This window comes from Anabrus simplex, chromosome 2 (assembly GCF_040414725.1).
Source record: "Anabrus simplex isolate iqAnaSimp1 chromosome 2, ASM4041472v1, whole genome shotgun sequence".
Classification (NCBI taxonomy): domain Eukaryota; kingdom Metazoa; phylum Arthropoda; class Insecta; order Orthoptera; family Tettigoniidae; genus Anabrus; species Anabrus simplex.
The window spans coordinates 406,318,123-406,341,872 of NC_090266.1; the positions used below are offsets into that span (position 1 = coordinate 406,318,123).

General features: G+C 42.1%; 1 protein-coding gene across 1 annotated transcript in view; it reads left to right on the top strand.

Moving 5' to 3' along the window:
- The first annotated feature begins 9,366 nt into the window (after positions 1–9,366).
- Positions 9,367–23,750, top strand: part of LOC136863560 (uncharacterized) — a 274,361-nt gene continuing 259,977 nt past the window's right edge. Inside the window, exon 1 of the mRNA XM_067139940.2 lies at positions 9,367–9,495. Within this exon, the coding sequence (XP_066996041.2) occupies positions 9,367–9,495 (129 nt within the window). The remainder of the gene's footprint in view (positions 9,496–23,750) is intronic.

Sequence of the window (23,750 nt, forward strand, 5' to 3'; positions counted from 1 at the left end):
AATTAAAAAATAATAATTTTCGCCTGTTACACGGTAGTCCACTCTTAATATGTTTAACGCATAACCCCTTTTACAATTTCGATTTATTTGGCACTAATCAATCCAGATATGATTTACTTGGAAATTTTATTATTATTATCGCTTCTCCCAAATTTAACAACTTCACTTTGAAACTGTGAACATACTAATCAACAACAAAATACAACTGGTATGACGAAGCTGGACTTTCCTTCAATGTCATTACATAGCTCGTTAAAATGACAAACAGAAAAACACATATCGGGTCTATTTAACTATCATAACCAAAATCAAATGTAAAGAAAATTATTCTTGACTACAAAGAAACGATGAATGCATGCATGACTTAACGTACTACCCTATATCTACAAAATTTACATCTACAACAAACTGAATACATAAAAAGACCCGATTATTTATGTTACTATTTACTACTGTCCGTGCTACAAATTTAGGATGGGGTCGTTAAGCGACTCATCTTATTACAGAAGGTAACCAAATCTAATCAAATTATTTTCATTTTTCCAGTCACGCTAACATTTCCCAAATATTATTTACAGTTTAGTACTCATCTTAGTTATCGTAATCCATTGCAGCTTGGCAGATGAGAGGCTCCTTTCGGCCCCTCTCCGCCGTTCTTACTCCTCCATTCTTGATGGCGTAGTTCCACAACAGATTTCCTGGCACATTAGCATTTTACACTAATACCTTAATTATCACAAAACTTCACCATTGACAACGTTAACACTGAACACTTTAACTTTTATACAACAAATTAATATCCTAGACCCAAAAATTTAATATTTTACACTATTTTAATCTTCGTCCAATTACCGCACAATGGACCTGGACACGTGCGACGAGGTGTCAACTTTTACGCCCGTCGCGATTTATGTCGTCCGACGCGATACGCCCGTTTCATACGGCACTCTTGAAGTGTTCATGATAGCGGTTCGATATTGCAAAGTACAGGCTATTATTCCCTTAAAGTACTGTTCGTCACGCAGTATGTTATTTACGTACTTATTGCGGTGCAATTTATATTACTCTCTTACAGTGCAATTAATTTACTTCACTGATATTTATAACTGACAAACACTGTCCTACGTTAACTATTTCCAGTTCATGTTGCTTGAGCGCGATCACATTTTCTAAACACTGGCGGATGCTCGCGCCATTAAATGTTGAGTTACTGTACTCCCGTAGAATTCTAAGTTAGCTGCGACCGACGGTTCAGCTCCAGAGCTTCATTTCAAGTGTGGTGGCGAGGATCCCTTGTCCCGTATATATGGATGAAGCTTTCCCTCGCGGATTCATTGACGTCATACCCCTGAGGGAGGGGGTGGATTTTTAATATCGGCCCTTGCACTCCGAATTGGACGTTAAAATTTACATCAAATCAATCCACTCCGCTAGCATATCTGCTGGATTAAATATGAACTTCTGGTGATCACAGATTTAGGAGATACGGGTGGATTTAGCTCCTCACATTTCGCGCCTTTGGAAGCGTCCCTTACAACGTGGTCTTCGTCCAGCCAATGACATTCAAGCTGTCTGGTTTCCAAGAAATCCAGCCTTCAATTTATTTAATTTGCCAATAATTATTGATTATTTTTCCATGCGTGACATCTAATAAATTCATTACATCTATCCGTGTACTCACAATAATTTATTACTGATTACTTTTGAAGTTACGAGAATATCTCATCCATCATTCCTTAAGATGGTATCCCTGAGTCTTCCATCAAATTTTAGCGATTGGCCGGCAAGCGGTCACGTGATTTAAATCTCCACCTGCCCGAACCTAGGCTAGCGAATGTCCTCGCAACCGTTGTAGCTTTCCATGACGTCACGGGAATCTCCGTCCTGCCAAAAATATCCCAGCGCATTACTCATGTTGCGAGCTTCCTTTGTGTCACCTACCCCTTCTCTTTCTGACCAAGACTTATTTGTGGACTTGTATTTTTCCCTGGTCGCCAACTAATGAGATCCCCTGCTGTGAAGTAGCTAAATGTTGTTGTGTCGATCTAATCCGTCAGGCTCCAGTCTGTCGTCTTTCTTCGCTCATATTTCGACATTACACAGATGAAATATTTTCAACTACACTTCTGTATTTCAATAAATGTACCATATATTATTTTATCAATCAAATCATGACTGACTATGGACCTATGTCACTCGGGTTCACTATCAAGAAAATAAAGATGTTAAACGGCCATTACCTTTTGAAGGGCTGCTGACTGATGAAAGAGGCGCTTCCCGCCTCCTGCTATTCTTCCATACACTAAGCTAGATGTTGTACGAGTGGCCGAGAGACCAGAAAATCAGCAGCTTTTATACCCTCTTGGAAGATTCGAGACCTTTCATGAATAATTAAGACAAACCCACAGTCGTTTTTTGGGTAGCTTACAGTTACACATCGACATTGGTAAAGATAGATGCCATTGGCTGAAAATTAATGACAGAAATTTACGATTGGCTAATTTAAAAACTGGCGGAAAGAAAGATTAGTATTGCCAACCCACAAATGAAAAAACAACATTTAGTAAAGAACAAACTTATGAATAGAAAATAGCTTCAAGGAAATTTCCTTCACTTTGCACCAGGGTGCATGATCATAATTTTTGGGAGATACATCTGTGAGAGAATGTCCACACTTCTTGATAATTAAAAAACAAAAACAATTCGAAATTAACACAGTGACATCTTCTGATAAACGGTTGAATTAATTCAGTTTTAAAGTTCAGAGTTTCAGCAGTAGAGGAGTACTTTAAGGCGGAAAATTCAAATTTGCGGCGTGTAGGTGTACCAACCGGTACAATTATATTATTATTCTTATTTTTGGCTGGAGATTTAAACTTTTATCGCCTTACTGGCTCAAAGGAATATCCGTATTTTAAGCTCTACTCGAAGTTTCCATAATTTGAACGAGTGATACTCGATGTGTTAGTACAGTAGCTTCCCTCCCAGTTGCCCTAGACCGGGCGAGTTGGCCGTACGGACAGGGGCGCGCAGCTGTGTGCTAGCGTCGGGGGATAGTGGGTTCGAACCGCACTGTCCGCAGCCCTGAAGATGGTTTTCCGTGGTTTTCCATTTTCATACCATGCAAATGTTGGGCCTTTACCTCAATTAGGGACACGACCGCTTCCTTCCCACTCATAGCAGTTTCCTATCCCATCGTCGCCATAGGATCTACTTGCGTCGGTGCGACGTAAAGCAAATTGTTTGTAGCCGTAGATTCCTCTCTGTAACATGCCGGATTTTAATCGTGGCATGACAATTGAAATGGATGAGGCTCTCCCTCGTGACAAGCAGGTTTGATTTCTAATCCTGTACACCCTAGGAGAGGTTACCTACATCAACTTCAGGTGAATGCCGCTATGGGACCTAACATATTGCACCCTTGCTTACCGAGAGTCGACATCTGCCTCTGGCTCTTGCAAATGGAGATTCTTCTATTCTCGGGGGGTTCCAGGCTTTTCAGTCACTTGTTGACATAAATCGGCGGGTACCACAAGGGAATCTAATTACTACTTGAAATCAAATTTATGAAGTGGGCTAAAATGGATTCATTATAAAAAGAAATTTATTACGTCCCATAGATGTGAAGCAACGGATAATAATAGAAAATTTGGTGTATAGACAAAACCTGCTTTAAAATTTGCCTTTCTCCGAAATGAATAGACTTTACAGTACCACACAAACATGGCCAGTTTTTAACGATTCTATAAACAAAAAATCGAGGGATCGGGATGCGCTACAATCCCCAATTCATATTTACTGTTATAGTTCGTTTAGTGTATGTACGCTGAATTGATGTATAAAATGTATAAAACGTAATACAACAGAGAGACAGAACGCCTACGTATTAAGTACGACTCTCACACCAAAGTACATACTTCAGAGTGATATATAAAACAAATTTCACTTACCTCTTTGCTGCAAACGTCGCAGAATATAATTTTTCTATCCGACGTGAAATGGGGAAACTCCTGCAGCCACTGTTTAGTTAAGGATGTCTTGAAAGCTGCCACTTTCGGCATAATACACACACTGAGCAAACGGATGCACTAAAAGTTTCTCACAGAATGGAATGAAGAGTTTCGTTTCCAGCAGGTCAATGGACACTGTCTCTCACCTCGTGACACACAGAATAAGGGACAAAGGGACTATTCATAGCTGGATGTTCTTAAGGACTTCAGGGGAGTGGTAATTGGTTTACAGCTTCACATTTTGTCAGAAAATATTTTCAAGAAAACACCATTCAAGATACTGAAAACGAGTTGGCAAATATTTAAGTTTCTCCGACTAAATTATTTTTAATCGATTTAGCGATAAAATATAGCAATAATAGTTATATAGGCAAAAATAGGTTCTAACGCCAATTTAGGCATTTTAGGCACTATAGGACTACCGTTTCTAACCTTATAAATACATGAAACATGTAAATACAACTCTAATATCAGAACACATACCGTAAATCGTGAGGAAATGAGGGTATAGTGATCGTAAAACTTGTGCTTCTGATGACGGGAAAAAGTGAATGTGCTCTGATAAGTCACCTCTTTGATTATTTCCGACAACAGAGTGGATTTTTTATGAGGAGGTTACCTAAAGCGGCTTACGCTACTGATGACCTGATTTGTAATATGAAGCTTATACGCTTGTTGCATTAAAATGTCCACTTAGTCACTGACAGTAATTCTCTCCGGGAGTAATAGGACGAACAGGATACCCTGATGCCGCTTTCCAAACAACCACAGGTTCTCCTCCGAGATCAACTCTGCATCGCCCAAGTGGCCACGGCTCTACCGTGGCTCTACGCCTCTGCATTCTTTGCATTTATACTGGGTGTATCTATTTTTCGATCGGCCACCCTTGTGACACCTTTGCCTCTTGGAGCCAGAACTTGCTTCTGTTGGTGCTGTTTCTCCAGGGAGTTCCTGGAAGAGACATTGAATGTCACATACTAGTTCCTTAGGTATGGGAGACGGGACAGGGCTGGACCTCACGGCTGGCCTGAGAATTATTTTCCGTGTTTATTTTATTCTCCTGCGCTAAGGCGAACTTAAATGATCAGCAATAAATAAACTAGAATTTTTAATTCAATGCAAAATAAAGTGAATTTAGGCCTTAAGATACAATATAAGCAAACGTTTCAAAAGGAACACATACACATATGCACACACCAAAGTACATACATGAACAACAGGTTAGCAGTCAGAACAAATCTGCTGAGCGTGCTGCAAGTGCAGGTAGGTCTTGCATTCTTTGCATTTATACTGGGTGTATCTATTTTTCGATCGGCCACCCTTGTGACACCTTTGCCTCTTGGAGCCAGAACTTGCTTCTGTTGGTGCTGTTTCTCCAGGGAGTTCCTGGAAGAGACATTGAATGTCACATACTAGTTCCGTAGGTATGGTTGAGCACATTGCACGAACATGAAGGAAATCCTCAGACAGTTCTCGCGCCAGTAGTTTTAGAAATTGGTGTCGTAGTTTTATACCAGCCTCATTGTTGCTGCGAAGAATCATCTGAGCATTTATCCTGCCAAATTCAGCACGCTGTAAAACACAACCATGGGCCACCTGTTGGTTTTCCCCGCCACACCGGAAGTATAACTCAGTTGGTCAACTGTATCAACACCAGACTTCGTTGCATTATAAAACGTTGCTATTTCAGGTTTCTTCTTCTCTCCTGTGGAAGTATCATTTCTGACGTTATGATGCATCGTAGAAATTAGTAACACATTCTTTCCCTTTCTTGGGATGTAGGAAACAAAGGTGCACTTGTCCAGAAAACAAAATTTACTGGAATGCGGTTCTCGAAACTTTATTTGTACGAAGCAACTAGGGATTTCCCTCTTGATCTTTCTGATTGTTCCTACAAGTGTGAGATTATTTCTCAATAAGTTGTTCGCGAGCTCTACACTCGTGAACCAGTTGTCATTTCTCACGTTCCGGCCTGTACCGGAAATTATAGAGCTGAGCTGTTTCACTACGTCTTTTGGCTTATCGCTGACAAAAAAGGACCAGAGGGCTGCTTACCAACATACACTTCGAGATTAGCAGTGTACCATACTCTAGCATCCACCAGTGCAAATATTTTAATACCGTAATTGCTTGGGTTGCTCATTATAAATTGTCTGAAGTCATATAATTCCCTAAAGCCTTCTAATTTCTCATCAGTTGTGCAATACTCTCCGACACAATACGACTTTCGGCAATTTGTAATAAACAAAGCCAAAACTTCTCGGATTGCGGCTAAATTGTCAACTTGTTTCCTGATCTGTCTGGTGTCACTGCGGTCAAATCGCAAGCAATACAATATATATATATATATATATATATTTGAATCGCTTTTCCGTCACGATAAGACGGCATAGTTGTATATCAGTCTTATCAGTTGTCCATACATCTGTTGTATTAGTATGAATGTCCTTTCTAGCAGCACACTGGTATAATATGCTAAGCAATCCCTTTATTTCAACTAAATCAGTTGGTTTAGCATCCCTCTCTCATGTGTATCGAGGTTGAGCTTCTTTTTGTTTTTTGTTTTTACATTCAACAATCAGAGACATTATCTTCTCATCAAATAAGCATTCCCAACACTCTGTGGGGGTTTTAGCATGTTTTGCTGCGTCCTTCACACCCGGTAAATGAGTAACGATATTGTGACGTTGCGTGCGAAAGTCTTTACGCTACTCGGAAATTTGTCTCGTCCAAAGAAACACTTAGATGATATGTCACTTATATCTTCTTCAGGATCACTTATATCATAATTGTCAATGTTCTGTTCGGTGTCCGTATCTCCATCACGGCCTTCTTCTGATTCACTTCATTCTTCATCTTGTACGTTTTGTTCACTTTCTCCGGGAAGCGTATCACGCACTAACTGCACATCCGCGTCTTTAGACAGGTCGAACTCTCTTTTTTCATCCATTTTAGACACCAATAAAGAATAAAAATAATAATATAACTTAAAAGTATAATCTGAAGGTATGAACAATTAGCGCAGAAATACTGATCTAAAAATCTCACCTTCAAGTAGCGGGAGAGCGCGTGGCGTTTGACATACGCTACAGGATTCAACAGTGAAGTGATCCTCTCACCACAGTAATAAAAATTAGGTAGCGGCTCACAGACGCCGCACGACCTCTCCCAAACTCTGGGTGAACTGGTTAATTCTTTGGCTCATAGATGGCAACACGGATCGCATGTGTTTTTCCAAACAAATGTGATTGCTCTTGTCACGATCTTTAACGACATTGTTTTAGATATGTGCATTTCTCGCTGACCGCCTCTGTGGTGTAGTGGTTAGTGTGATTGACTGCCACCCCCAGAGACCCGGGTTCGATTCCCGGCTCTGCCACGAAATTTGAAAAGTGGTACGAGGGCTGAAACGGGGTCCACTCAGCCTCGGGAGGTCAACTGAGTAGAGGGGTGTTCGATTCCTTCTCGGCTATCCTGGAAGTGGTTTTCCGTGGTTTCCCACTTCTCCTCCAGGCAAATGCCGCTATGGTATCTAACTTAAGGCCACGGCCACTTCCTTCCCTCTTCCTTGTCTATCCCTTCCAAACTTCCCATCCCCCCACAAGGCCCTTCTTCAGCATAGCAGGTGAGGCCGCCTGGGCGAGGTACTGATCATCCTCCCCAGTTGTATCCCCGACCCGGAGTCTCCAGGACACTGCCCTTGAGGCGGTAGAGGTAGGATCCCTCGCTGAGTCCGATGGAAAAGCCAACCCTCGAGGGTAAACAGATTAAGTAAGTAAGTAAGTAAGTAAGTAAGTAGGTAAGTAAGTAAAGCATTTCTCGCTACATGAATGTGAAGTAGCTGGTGATCAGCCTTCCTTCTTTACCACTATGGAGCATAAGGCTTAGATAAAGTTTGTTTTAATGTCTTTCGAATCAAACGAAACTGGTCTTCTAAATTACAACCAGTAATCGGCCAACTAGGGACCACGATAAGCCTCACTTTACCGAGCTCGATAGCTGCAGTCGCTTAAGTGCGGTCAGTATCCAGTAATCGGGAGATAGTGGGTTCGAGCCCCATTGTCGGCAGCCCTGAAGATGGTTTTCCGTGGTTTCCCATTTTCACACCAGGCAAATGACGGGGCTGTACCTTAATTAAGGCCACGGCCGCTTCCTTCCACTTCCTAGGACTTTCCTATCCCATCGTCGCCATAATACCTATCTGTGTCGGTGCGACGTAAAGCAACTAGCAAAAAAAAAAGCCTCACTTTACATTCTGGCATATGTTCATTTTTCGCTTGATCCACATCGTCTTCATTAGCTCACTGTGTTTAGCACGACGTTCTTCTGTCCATTTAGCTCCAGTTGCCCGTTTTTCGTCCCGGAAAGTCCCAAAAGTCTTGATGGCTGCTCTGAAAATATTTCGGTCTTGTGCATCTTCTGCTTGTAGACCCAGTTCTTTAAGATCTTTCTTGACATTATTATTATTATTATTATTATTATTATTATTATTATTATTATTATTATTACCATATACTATGTCTAATAACAAGCTCAATTATGTCATCTCAACGTTATTGAACCACTGTGGTCAGATTTGTGGACTGTAATAAGAAATAGATTTCCTCCACCATTTCTGAAGCAATCGAATGATGTTCTTCATAAAGAATGTTACAAAAGTTTACTTCAGACTGTTCAAGGATTGTGTGAATCAATCCCAAGAAAGTGTTCTTTTTCGTCTTGGAATATTGGTATTTGCACGTTTCCCTTATAAAATAGGAACACTTGGATGTGATAATAACTTCTAATCACTGTGTTATCCGCTAGAGTGCGCAGAATTTTATTCTCAGTATTTGAAGTAATTCAAGGTTGAAGCTGATGGAAAAGTCCTCCTTCCATGAAGTAATTACATACCTCTATTTTGAACACCTTCTCCAATACATAATAAATGTGAATCAAGAATACGAACACATTCAGTATTCTGGATATTGCTCCTGAATCTTGTAGAGTGAAAGAGCTATATTAGTAATCGCGAATGTACCAACATACTTTACCACATAGCCTATGTCACAACACCTTGATGCAAAGATCTACCCTCTTAAATTTCATACGTGATCACAGAATTAGGTCATGAGTCTTGGCGAGTCATGCATTATTCACCGGCTACTTCTTGTCAGATGACCTCATTTGACCAAGGGGTGGTGGCGTGCGCTCGACTTTCAAGATGACCCAGATCACCCTAAGAGCCTGCGCAAGGCGTAAGTCTCCAAACTTAAATGTAGAGTTATTATAAGGATAAGAAAACTGAATGACGTGTAGTTGAGTTCTTGTTCGACTTAGTTCATGCTTATGCCGTTCCAGGGAAATGGCGACCACCATGACTCAGAGACCGCCACGCTATGAGCCCACGTGTCCGATCAACGCCATTGGTGAGGGCGCTACGCCGCTGATGTACGCGTGTCAGCAGGCTCGTGATGCTGAAGTTCGCTCCATCTTGGCCAATAAGGTGAGTTAAGTTCATGCCAGGGTCAGTTTTATTAGTAAACGATGGATACAAATTTTAAGAAATTTCAAAGTGATCGATAATGTATTAGTGAAAAGGGCCACACGTAAACAGAAACACGGAAACTGTTAACTGAACGCTGTGCTTTCAGCATATCGACGACGACAGTTGAATAGTGTTGAATAGTGCATTCTGATTTTTAGCATTATGAATGTCACTTATACAGCTAGGAATTTTACGTGCTAAATTTGGATCAGAAAGGTGCAAACATGTGCAATAACGTAGTTCTGAAAGGTGCGAAAAAAGGTGAAAATTTAAAATGTAAATATTCATTACAAACTATTAAAAAAAACAATAATATTACATATTAGTACGCAAATGAACGCCTGTATTGAAAAGGCTGCCTAGAAAGCAGTCACAAAACACAAGGTTATTAAAGTCACCCGTACAGAAGCTGTATTTCTTTTAAGTGAAACTTCACCTCCGTTCACTAAGTACTTGTATGTCGAAAATGAACGTTGCACGTCAGAACACGTAAGTGGTGCATATTTTGTTTGTAGACTGTAGTATACGAGTAGATCCTTGTTTGTTGCAAAATCCTCAACGTCAGCGTTTATGGCTCAGCTACGCTCCAGCTTCCGATTTCTAGTACCGTCCAGTGCTTCCTTCCCATCCATCAGAACAGCCCATGCGCATCTTTCTGAGGACACTGCTCCTCCAATTGTGTAAGGGCAGTTGTCAGGAAAGAATGACCATGCATAGTAAAAGTTTCATCTTGCAATTCCTGTTTAGGTGCTAGTTCTTCGTCCTTTTACACAGCTGAGGAATCATTCAGTAATGCATCTAAAAAATCGTACGTAGCCTTAAAATGGTTAAACGCTGCAGTCTTCAGCCCAGTACTTCATCTAGTGAGAATTGAGGAAGCTGGAAGAGGAAGTTCCGCAATTTCAATATAAATATTGACCGGGCGAGTTGGCCGTGCGCGTAGAGGCGCGCGGCTGTGAGCTTGCATCCGGGAGGTAGTAGGTTCGAATCCCACTATCGGCAGCCCTGAAGATGGTTTTCCGTGGTTTCCCATTTTCACACCAGGCAAATGCTGGGGCTGTACCTTAATTAAGGCCACGGCCGCTTCCTTCCAACTCCTAGGCCTTTCCTATCCCATCGTCGCCATAAGACCTATCTGTGTCGGTGCGACTTAAAGCCCCTAGCAAAAAAAAATAAATAAATAAATAAATATTGCATTCTAGCAGGAGCCTTTTTCAGAATTTTATTTATGGAAGAGATACATTTATTTGTACATGCCGAGCTGAGTAGTTCAGGTGGTAGAGCCTGGCCTTTTGAGCCCAACTTGGCAGGTTCGATCCTCGCTCAGTACGGTGGGATTCAGAGGTGCTCAAATACGTCACCCTCGTGTCGGGAGATTTGCTGACACGTACAAAAACTCCTGCGCGGTCCGACTCGTTGGCTGAACAGTCAGCGTACTGGCCTTCGGTTCAGAGGGTCCCGGGTTCGATTCCCGGCCGGGTCGGGGATTTTAACCTTAATTGGTTAATTCCAATGGCACGGGGGCTGGGTGTATGTGTTGTCTTCATCATCATTTCATCCTCATCACGACGCGCAGGTCGCCTACAGGCGTCAACTCGAAAGACCTGCACTTGGCGAGCCGAACATGTCTTCGGACACTCCCGGCACTAAAAGCCATACGCCATTTCATTTACTCCTGCGGGGAAAAATGTTGACAACACGATGCCTCTGAAAACAACTAAACTGTAGTTAGTGGGATGTAAAACTATTATTTATTTATTTATTTATTTATTTATTTATTTATTTATTTATTTATTTAGTTATTTATTTATTTAATTTTGTGCCTCATAAAGTCCATGCAATTTATGTGTAATGCAGGTCACATGTTTTAGATTAAAGTAGGTTTTTTACCGGGCGAATTGGCCGTGCGGTTAGAGGCGCGCGGCTGTGAGCTTGCATCCAGGAGATAGTGGGTTCGAATCCCATTGTCGGCAGCTCTGAAGATGGTTTTCCGTGGTTTACCCATTTTCACACCAGGAAAATGCTGGGGTTGTACCTTAATTAAGGCCACGGCCACTTCCTTCCAACTCCTCATATAGTCTGGGATATGTGCAGCTGTGGTTGCTGCGGAAGTCTGACGTCTGGCATAGTGTGAAGACGCGGTTGCAGCGGAAGTCAGACGTCTGGCATTGCTATGCTTAGGTATATTTCACAGAGTGTTCGAGATTCGTTTGTGGCATGTGCTGTTTAAAAGGATACTTCTCATCATACCCCAGGTCTCGTTTACCTATCCTGATACAAAACAAATATAGCAATACGCATTAGTACAGACACCACAACAACACAGACAATATTCGCATACAATAAGTTACGTAACGGATGGCTTTATATTCAGTTTATATTCAGTTAATGAGATTCTTTCTTGAAATATATCGAGAGTTTGTTAGCAAAATACATTAGAGATCTTATTTATGGGAAATAAAGTCTTAGAAGGTTTTTAGTCTTTCATTGCCAATACCTTCTCTTAGAATAAGAATATTTATCTTAAAGATTTTGCAATGGTTTGCTAGAGTAGTTGAACAGTGTGAAAATATACAGAACTCAAAATGTGACTTAACGTGTTTGCTTGTAAAACCACTATACAGTACATAGAGCGTGACCGGCTTGCATGTATAAGAACATAATTAACATCTTGAGAACTAATTGAGATATTTATTGGCAGTTTGTCTCTCGAGTAGAGTAACTATTTTTTTACGTAAGAAAGAAAGTAGAACTGGCTCAGTCAGCAAAGAGGGTGCATATGGGTGTATTAGGAGTAAGTGATTTTCGGGTAAGGGATGATAATGAGGAAGAGATAGGAGGTTATAAAGCAGGGCCTCTCAAACGCCCAAACTCTCACGCGTGCAGAGCGAGGTGCATAGGCTCTGTGCACTGTGCATCGGTACGCTTCGCCTCAACTCGGCTTGACTCGGATGGTGTAGTGTGCTGAGAGCGACGAAGCGTTTGGTGGAAGACGACGTGTTTATCAGTGAAATAGACAAGCGCACGACAACAACATAATAATGGAGCAACCTGTTTCGAAGAAAGCAAAGACTTCCGAAAGTCCATTTCAATCGAACTGGGAACTTTCGTATTTTTTTGTTTGTTTGTTTGTTTGTCGTGACGATAACGCCAAATGCTTAATCTGTGGGACGATATTTACGTGCGTAAGAAAATCATCTATTGAAAGACACTACAACAGACTACATTCGGAAAATTATTGTGAAATTATAGGAGACGTCAGAGAGAAAGAATTAAGGAAGTTGAAACAGCTTGAAGAAGAGCATTCTATATCCACAAATGAGTTTTGTTCCAGTACTGTAGCATTTTCATTTTGGTTACGGGTTCTGCATTTTTAAAAATTATGTTTACATTCCTCTCAAACATGTATGTGTATTTCTAATTCACTTTTTTAATTTTTTTAATAACACTGGTAACCTTGTCCCATACAACTGAGCGTCTCCGCTCACCACACGTAAACATTTCGCAGTGGGGGAGAAACAGCAGTGAAGGTGAGGAACGCGGAGACAGGCCGAACGGGGAGACAGGTGTAGGGAGAGAGGAGTGGGGGGTCTGCACTCTGGTCAACCAAGCGAAGTCGTCTTTTGCACCGTGCACAGTGCATGCACCCTGAGAGGCCCTGTTATAAAGTGCACTTGACAGGTGTTAAACTCGAAGGCAGAGTGTTCATCAGGAATACATAGCTTCTGTTAGGCACGAAAAATGAGCGAATGATGTGGGTAGATTTGGCAGCTCGAGGAATTAGGACGAAAATTGTCTAACCGTGTGAGGGTGCGGATGAGGATGAAGTTGACAAATATTATGCAGCATTGGGTTACGACGTAGTCAGGGTCAACAGTAAAGATAGGATAGTGCTAACGGGCGATGTCAATACGAGAGTTGGAAATAGAACTGAAGGGTACGAAAGGGCAATTGGTAAATATGGGGAAGGTATGGAAGCTAATAGGAATGAGATACGTTTGCTGAACTTGTGTGCTAGTATGGGATTACCAGTTACGAGTACATTCTTCAAGAATAAGGCTGTTCACTGCTAAGCATGGGAGGGTGGATCCATAATAGACTATATCTCAACCGACTTTAAATTCAGGAAATCTGTTAGGGATGTGCGAGTTTTCCGGAAATTTTTCGATGATACTGATCAGTATCTGATCTGTAGTTAACTAAGTACCTCTAGGCCTAGGATAGAGAACGTGAAATTCGGCACAGGCCAATAAGGATAGAAAATCTCCAGGACGAGGAAATAAGATAGAAATATATGAATATGATTATAAAAAGTTCCAAACAATAGACAGTAAGCAGAATAAGGATATGTTCGTTGTTTTACGTCGCACCGACACAGATAGGTCTTATGGCGACGATGGGACAGGAAAGGGCTAGGAGTGGGAAGAAAGTGGCCGTGGCCTTAATTAAGGTACAGCCCCAGCATTTGTCTGGTGTGAAAATGGGAAACCACGGGAAACCATTTTCAGGGCTGCCGACAGTGGGATTCGAACCTAGTATCTCCCGAATCCTGGATACTGGCCGCACTTAAGCGACTGCAGCTATCGAGTTCGGTAATAAGGATATGGAAAGAGAATGGGTGGCATAGAAGGATGCTGTGTGATAAACAGCAAGGGAATGCTTAGAAATAACTGTGTGTAAAAATAGAAATAAAGCGAACATCTTGGTGGAATGATGAAGTGAGAACAGCTTGTGAACGTAAACAGAAAGAATGCTTATCAGAAATGGCTCCAAACAGGGACTGGTGCAGACAGGGAATTGAACATAGACGAAAGAGACAGAGCGAAACAAATAGTTGTTGAATCCGATAAGATGATGATGATTGATTGATGATTGTTGTTTAAAGGGGCCTAACATCGAGGTCATCGGCCCCGAATCCAATAAGATGTCCTGGGAATATTTCTATAATAACCAGGAAGGACTAGCAGGAGGGAAACCTTTCTGGACAGTAATAGTCTTAGAAAGGGAGGGGAAAAGGAAATGAATGGTGTTTTGGGAAAATCAGGTGAACTCATAGATCCAAGGGAATCACAGAATAGGTGGAAGGAATATTTTGCAAATCTTCTCAACGTAAAAGAAAATTTTCGTGGTGACATAGCGAGCAACCGAGCTCATGGGGAGGAGGGCAATGCTGTTGGTGAAACTACGCTTGCGGAAGTGGAAAGGATGGTAAATAAACTCCATTTTCATAAAGCATCAGGAGTAGATGAAGTTAGACCTGAAACGGTGAAATATAGTGGGAAGGCAGGGATGAAATGGCTTTATAGAATAATAAGATCAGAGTGGATTGTTAGTGAGGTATTTTCTGTTTGGACAAAAGCGGTAATTGCACCTATCTTTAAGCAAGGGAACAGGAAGGATTGCAACAACTATTGAGGTATCTCACCGATCAGTATACCAGGCAAGGTATTCACTGGGATTTTGAAAGGGAGGGTGCGATGCAGTGGTTGAGAGTAAGCTGGATGAAAACCGGTGTGGTTTCAGACCATAGAGGGGCTGTCAGGATCAGATTTTCAGTATGCGCTAGATAATTGAAACATGCTACGAGAGGAATAAACAGTTATGTTTATATTTCGTAGACCTAGAGAAGGAATATGTCAGAACACCGAGGGAAAAGATGTTCGCAGTACTATCTTTGCTATGGAATTAAGGGTAGATTATTAAAATCAATCAAAGGCATTTATGTCGACAATTGTGCTCCAGTGGGAATTGATGGTAGAATGAGTTCTTGGCTCAACGTACTTACTGGGATTAGACAAGGCTATAATATTTCATGTTTGTTGTTCATAGTTCATAGTGAGGGAGTGATTCAGTTAGGTGAAAATGTAATAAGCAGTTTGGCCTATGCTGACCACTTGGTCTTAATGGCAGATTGTGCTGAATGCCTGCAGTCTAAAATCTTGGAACTTAATAGGTGTAATGAGTAAGGTATGGCAATTAGCATTTCCAAGTTTAAATTGATGTCAGTAGATAAAACATCCAAGAGAACTGAATGCCAGATTGGTGATACAAAGCTGGAACAGGTAGATAATTTAAAATATTCAGGATGCGTGTTCTCCCGCGATGGTAGTGTAGTAAGTGAGATGGATGAAAAGGCAGCAAAGCTAATGCCATGAGCTCGCAGTTGCGATCAAAAGTATTCTGTAAGAAGGAAGTCAGCTCCCGGACAAAACTATGTTTACATCGGATTGTTTTCAGACCAACTTTGCTTTACAGGAGTGAAACCTGGATGGACACAGGATATCTTATTCATAAGTTAGAAGTAACAGACATGAAAGTAACGAGAATAATTGCTGGTACAAACAAGTGGGAACAATGGCAGTAGGGTGCTCGGAATGGGGAAATAAATGCTAAGGTAAGAATGAACTCGATGGATGAAGTTGTACGCTTAAACGGTCTTCGGTGGTGTGTCATGTGAGGAGAATGGAGAAGGATAGGTTACCTGGGAGAATGATGAATTCTGCTATGGAGGGTAAGAGAAGTGGAGGCAGACCAAGACAATGATGATTAGTGTCATTTTCTAATGATTTAAAGTTAAGAGGTATCGAAATAAACGAGGCCACAGAACTAGTTACAAATAGAGGATTTAGCGGGGGTTAGTAAATTCACAGAGGCTTGGAGACTGAATGATGAAGGGCATAACAGTCTATAATGAAGATTTATATGTTTTTTTACATACCTAATAGTAACATTTGCGATAGCTCCTCGAATGAGATGGCGTGGAAATGGTAGTTCACGAACTGGTATTTGGTGCACTTGATTCTTGACAAAGCCTCACATCAAGCAGCATAAGGTCTGGGCCTCTAGGAGGGCAATGAATCATATGATTACTTCTTTCAATCGTAGCTAGCGGGACCCGTGTCGAGCTGCGCAACCGTCTGACTGTCTGACTTTCAAAGAGAAGAGAATCTTGGGTGCTTGTCTCTCAAGCCATCTGTGTGTTAGGAAGCTTACATAATTAAATGTTCACACGTTACTTACAGATTTTTGTATTTAAATGCAGCATACGAGCAGCTAACGCAGATGTTACAACTGCAATGTTACAAAACATATGGAGAGAGTTTGAATACAGATTTCACATCTGTCGCGCGAATAATGGTGCGCATATGGAGGTGTATTAGATAAGTAGAACATTTTGAGTTTATCTACTTGTAGGAAGAAACACCACTAATTATCTCTCTTACTTCTCAAGATATTCCATTTATTGTACATTCAACCTGGACACGCTATATACACTATCTGATCAAAAGTATCCGGACACCACTGCACACTAGTAAATAACAAAAAATGATACATCGTAATAGTGTAAAAGGAGGCAGGGATGTTTGTATTGTTCAGTGCGACTACGGAACAGCAACAAGGGTAAGTCTAATGAGCTTAGTGACTTTCAACGTGGTGTAATCATTGGTTACCATATCAGCAAAAAATGTGTAAGGGGCATTTCTAACCTTAAGAATGTCCCCAAACTGACTATCAGTGATGTAACTGTAAAGTGGAAGCATGAAGGTACGGTCACAGCACATCCGCGATCTGGTCGGCTGGAAACATCAAGGTATGGCCAGAACACAACCTCGATCTGGTCGGCTGGAAACACGAAGGTATGGCCAGAGCACAACCTCGATCTGGTCGGCTGGAAACATCAAGGTATGGCCAGAACACAACCTCGATCTGGTCGGCTGGAAACATCAAGGTATGGCCAGAACACAACCTCGATCTGGTCGGCTGGAAACACGAAGGTATGGCCAGAGCACAACCTCAATCTGGTCGGCTGGAAACATCAAGGTATGGCCAGAACACAACCTCGATCTGCTCGGCTGGAAACATGATGGTACAACCACAGCACAACTTCGATCTGGTCGGTTGGAAACACGAAGGTACAACCACAGCACAACCTCGATCTGGTCGGCTGGGAGCATGAAGGTACAACCACAGCACAACCTCGATCTGGTCGGCTGGGAGCATGAAGGTACAACCAGAGCACACGTTCGATCTGGTCGACTGGAAACACGAAGGTACAACCACAGCACAACCTCGATCTGGTCGGCTGGAAACATGAAGGTACAACCACAGCACAACCTCGATCTGGTCGGCTGGGAGCATGAAGGTACAACCACAGCACAACCTCGATCTGGTCGGCTGGAAACATCAAGGTATGGCCAGAACACAACCTCGATCTGCTCGGCTGGAAACATGATGGTACAACCACAGCACAACTTCGATCTGGTCGGTTGGAAACACGAAGGTACAACCACAGCACACGTTCGATCTGCTCGGCTGGAAACATGAAGGTACAACCACAGCACAACCTCGATCTGGTCGGCTGGGAGCATGAAGGTACAACCACAGCACAACCTCGATCTGGTCGGCTGGGAGCATGAAGGTACAACCAGAGCACACGTTCGATCTGGTCGACTGGAAACACGAAGGTACAACCACAGCACACCTTCGATCTGGTCGACTAGAAAAACGAAGGTACACCCACAGCACAACCTCGATCTGGTCGGCTACATTTACTGACACCCAAGGACCGACGAACATTAAAGAGGGTGGTACGAGAAAATCGTCGGTTGTCTGTAGAAGGAATCATCAGGGAATTCAAATGTGTTATCAACTACAGCCAGACCCATGACTGTGCGTCGAGGGTTAAGAAAACTAGGGTTCCACTGTCGAGCAGCTGCTCATAAATCAAATATATCCCCTCATAATAAAAAGCGCCGCCTGGCGTGGTGTAAAAAGCAACGCCGCAGGACACTGGAACAGTGGAAACGGGTAATTTGGAGTGATGAATCATGTTATAAATTGTGGCAATCTGATGGGATGATTTGAGCATGGAGAATGCCCGGGGAATGTTATCTACCTGAATATTCAGTATCATCGTTGAAATTTGGAGGAGGTGGCATTATGGTATAGGGATATTTCTCATGGCATGGACTCGACCCTCAATGAGGACTGCATATCTGTAAACGCAGAAGGATATCGATACAGTCGGAATGCTTTCATACTGCCTAGTGTGATAAATCAGTTCAGTGATCACCATTGTTTATACCAACATGATAACGCTCTGAGTCATAAAGCGGGCTCTCCAAGCCAATGGTATTGTCCAACTGGACTGGCGCGCCCACAGTCCCTATCTAAACCCAATAGAACACCTGTGGGATGAGTTAGAACGGCAACTTTGTTCCAGAGCCCACCGTCTGCATTAAACACGTTCTCTGGTTACGACTCTTCGGGAAGAATGGAATGCCTTTCCCATGGAAACTTTCCGACACCCGGTCGAATGTCTCCCCAACAGAGTCAGGGCTATGACAAAGGAAGAAATTGGACCGACATCATATTAATAATGACTACCGGAGCATATGTTACCAGCAGCCTCTGTCTTCAGTTTGAAGTCACAGGTTTGTTGTTCTCAGTATAGCAAGTTCGATCCCGGTTGAGGTCGGCGGCGTGTGAATGCGACATCTTCGTGTCGTTGGCAATGAGCAAGTTAAGTGTCTCATGTAGGTCTATATTCTGGCATCCTGGCGTCTGTTTTTACTGTTTATAATTAAAACATTAATATTAAAACATTTAAGCTCTTTAGGCCTTTTCGATCGTGAAATTACCAGCGTTCGGCCCCAGTGTAGTAGTGGGCTCATCAGTTGGATTGCTACATCTTTCCAAGACGCTGGCGTCTAGTGCGCTGTTGAGAGAACACTGCAAGCCTCTTATTATTATTATTGATTTTTATGATCACAACCAAATGTTTCTGATAGATTCAGTCAATAGTTGCTTACAAGTTTATATCTGCGTACGAAACACTCAAGCATAGGCTACCCCTGTTGAACAATGGTCATATTTTTGGACAACAGGTGGACAAAAAATAATATTGTAAAATATTAGTATCAATTGTGATTTTCTACTGTATGGATAGACGATATCAGTTGTTCTTCTAATATCTACAAAATGTGAATAAAGTAAAAATTAAATGTGATCAGTAGTGGCATAAAATGTAGGTATGTCGAATATTTAGTCCGAAGGCTAGTTTGATCTTTAACAGTTCCGCCATCAGCTGTCATAGTTGGCCTAGGCGTCACTGAAGAGGCGTACTAGGGAAATAAGGAGTGAAGTAGTTTCCTGTTGCTTTCCTCACTGAGCCAGAAGTTGCCATTATATATCAATAGCCACGACCATTGAAATGCACACGCCAGCCAGCATTATGAGTGACATTTTCACACCTTTCATAACAGGGACTGGCTGCATACGGAGTGGCATTTCTAGTATCGTTCACACCTCGGTCACTTTCATGCTGTCAAAGCTAAGTATAAGACTGAGACAGGTAACACATTTGATCTAGCTTATACTAGAACGGAATAGTGCATTGTAAGAAATGTCAGTTGTAATCCAACCGGCGCACAGTGCGAGTAATGGACAAAAATCAAAATTAAGTTTTCTTCACGTGTCTGTTATCTGTGAAGGCGCTCACTGGCCAACTAGGTCTAAACAAACATATTTGCCGTCGTTTGTATCACACTTCACAAGGCACTTGTAAACATAAGTAATAACAATATAAATATAAATATGTCTAGATTTTTCTCCTATCAGTCTTCACCATCACAGTCTACGGAATCATAGTTGTCCATAGAGGTATGCAGCTGGCCAACATAATTTCTAAAGTAAATGTTCAGATCTGCTTCTATCGTCCATTTCTTTGCGCACTTCTTTATCTGTGAGGGTGCAATAGGGTCCGATACAATAAGCACGTGTGTCATCAGGTCTAAACACGTATTGGACCGAGAAGTTTTCCGTGTATGCCTTAACCTAGAGTGGCGGAAGAATTTGTGGAGGGCTTCTAAAGGCTCTTCTGAAAACAGTCCTACGGGTAACTAAAAATACTGTAATACGAGGGCTGATCAACAGAGAATTAGACCTATTTTTCCTTAGTTTCCGTGATAGTTTTCTATCTGTAACATAAATATTTGAAAATAGCGGGTTTTTATGTGTAATGTCCGTAGACGGCAGCACTCTCATATCCCTAGGTTGGTAGTAATGCTCTATTTTGTAGACGCTACGTGCATTTCGCATATATGACAAGGATATGCCAGCATGCCATTCCCCCTCACACTACTGTTACAGCAGCATACTACACGCCAGTATTGGCTACACTGAGGAAGCACATTGCAAAGAAACGAACAGAGCTTTCTCAGACTGGGTGGCGACTTCATCATGACAATGCACGGCCTCATGTCGTAAACCAAGTCATGCAGTTTCTGGCTCAATTCAACATTACCTGTGTACCGCAACCACCTTATAGCCCTGACCGTGCACCCTGTGCTGTTTTTTTATTCCCATCACTAAAGGCAAAGCTTAGGGGCATTTGATTTGAGAACTCTGAAACAGTGCTCAAGAAAAGTGAGGCGATTCTCAAGGACCTGACAAAGAATGGTCTGCAGCATGTGTTCAAGGACTGGCAGAGGCGCTATAAAATGTGCATTGAAGTAGGAGGGGACTACTTTTAAAAATATCATGTAAACATTGAAATGGAGTAATAAACATCTGTGGAAAAAATCAGTCACAGTCTTTGTTGGTCAGCCTACGTATATCAACTCCATGGACTAGCAACCTGTGCAAACTGCTTGGGATGTAATACCACTTGTACAACCTTCAGTACAAGTCTCTGGTATCTCAAATAAGACTCTTGGGCCTGCCTACATCAATGCCTCTGCTGCTTGCAACTAACCGTAGAATCACAGATGGGCTACTAATAAGTGTTTAATATATGCCTGTTATTTCAGAAGCCTTCGCAGGATCAGCAAAGAACCATCTAGCCGTAGTACCATCGCTGGAGGACCCAAAGCTTTGTTTGGGTTTATAAACAATTACGCCAATTTTCTCTTTAAACGCAGATTGGATTCTCTTTTTCTTTCTCAAAGAAGTACCCTTGTTTCTGGTCCCCTAATCTTCGTTGTCCTGTCTCTGTCTTATCCTTGGCTTTGACAATATGAGAGTGGCTGAGATATGAGCGACGCTAGTAATGCCATTCCTTATGCAGCTAGTCCCTGCTATAAATGGTGTGAAAATGTCGCTCATAGGGTCGGTCAGTGCACGCATTTCAGTGGGCTTGGCAGACAGATGTGCAATAGCACCTTCTGGATCAGTGAGGAAAGCAACGGGAAACTACCTCACTCCTCATTTCCCTAGTACGCCTATTCAGTGACACATAAGCCATCTACGACAGCTAATGGTGAACCTGTTGAGGATCCAAACAGACTTCGTGCTGAATACCCAACATACAATCTTCCAGGATTTGAAGGGTAGACGACTTTCTGGCTCAATTCAACATTACCTGTGTACCGCAACCACCTTATAGCGGCAGGCTTTTCACTAGGTTTAGTAGATATCATTTCCGTCGGTTTCGTACCACAAATGAAACAATTTAAGGTTACGTTGGTTCCACATAGAACGTTACACACGCTGCCATCCACCGTATTTAAACGCAAATCAAAGTTAACGTCTAATGTACAGTCACCAAGGACAAAGGTACAGTTCACAAGATTCTCTATACGGATCTTCATGTGAGATCCTTATCGTAAAACAGACTTCAGCGATTCTTTCGAGAACATGAATCTAATATGTCTACAGTACGATTTTGATCCTGGACGACCGTTGCACCACAGAACTGTGGGTGTGGCCAGGTATTAAGGAATATGAGGGAGGAGTTGGAACGTTTGAGGGAGATGATCAGGGTTCTCTCACAGGACAGGAAGGAAAGTAGGCCTCCCTCAAACAATGTGCAGGATACAGTTGGTGTATAAGAGGGATGGGAAGGAAAGGGGGGAATTGTAGAAGACTGGTGGTCTAATGTTTTAAGGGAAAGGAGATTGCAGACTAGGGGCTCAATTCAGGATCAGAATTCAGGACAGGTGTCTCTGAGAAATCTGTACGAGTCACTGCTGGTAGAACAACCGAGGGAAGATGAGGAACAGGGAACTGTTGCTGAGAAGTGTGGAAGTAGGAGGAAGGGAAAAGGTAGGAAAGGGAAATGTGGAGTAGTGTATAGGAAAAAACAGGTGGAACAGGGTCATAGGATATAGAAAAGGAATGACGAAGTAGCTTATGCAGCTGTCAGGAAAGATGTGACTGACCAGGAGGGGAAGGGATCAAATGAGGTGGGTAGGGTTGAGGTTCTAGTCATGGGGGATTCTATTGTTAGACATGTGGGGAAAGTGTGTGGAGGAAAGGGTAAGAGGGTAGAGTGTTATCCAGTAATAATTTGATTAAGGCATATGTTGAGGAAAGTAGAAAAGAAGGAGGAGGAAAAGGAGAAGGTGGTAGTGTTTCACGTTGGTACTAACAATGTAAGACGTGCAGGTATAAGTACCAACATAGTTGGGGATATATGGGATCTGGTAAATGCAGCACGGGTGAAGTTTAAGAAAGCGGATATTGTTATCAGTGGAATGCTGTGTAGGAGGGATACTGACTGGAAGGTGATTGGGGATTTAAATGAGACTATGGATTCGTATGTGGGAAACTGGGAGTGAGATTTCTAGATCCTAATGGGTGGGTAGGATATACGGTTCTGCGCTCAGATGGCCTTCACTTAAACCGCAGTGGTACATATAAGTTACCAAATTTGTTTAGAAGGGTTAAAGGGAGGTACATTCAGGGAAGCGGGGTGACCTAGGGAGCGGTGGTAAGGTAACAGGGAACTGGAAGTCAAGTAGGGATTACATAAACATGTTAGTGATGAACTGTAGCAGTTTTGTTAAGAAAGGAATATAATTAAGTAATTTAATAGATATATACTTACCAGATATTGTAACAGTAGTTGAATCATAGCTGAGAAATTAGATAATGGATGAAGAAATTTTCTCACGGAACTGGAGTGTGTATCATAGAGATAGGATAAGAATGGTAGGAGGAGGAGTATTCATTTCGGTGAAGGAGGAATTTGTAAGCTACAAAAAGTTAAAGATGGCAAACATGAAATTCTAGGAGTAAGGCTCATCTCTAAAGATAATAGGCAACTTGATGTCTTTGGAGTGTCCAGACCGGGAAAGGTTAGCGCTGACTCTGATCCAAAATTATTTGTTAAGATAATCAGCTATGTGGGAAACGATAAGGAAAGGAACGTGATTGTAGCAGGTGATGTCGATTTACCAAATGCCAATTGGGAAGGTAATGCGAACGACAGG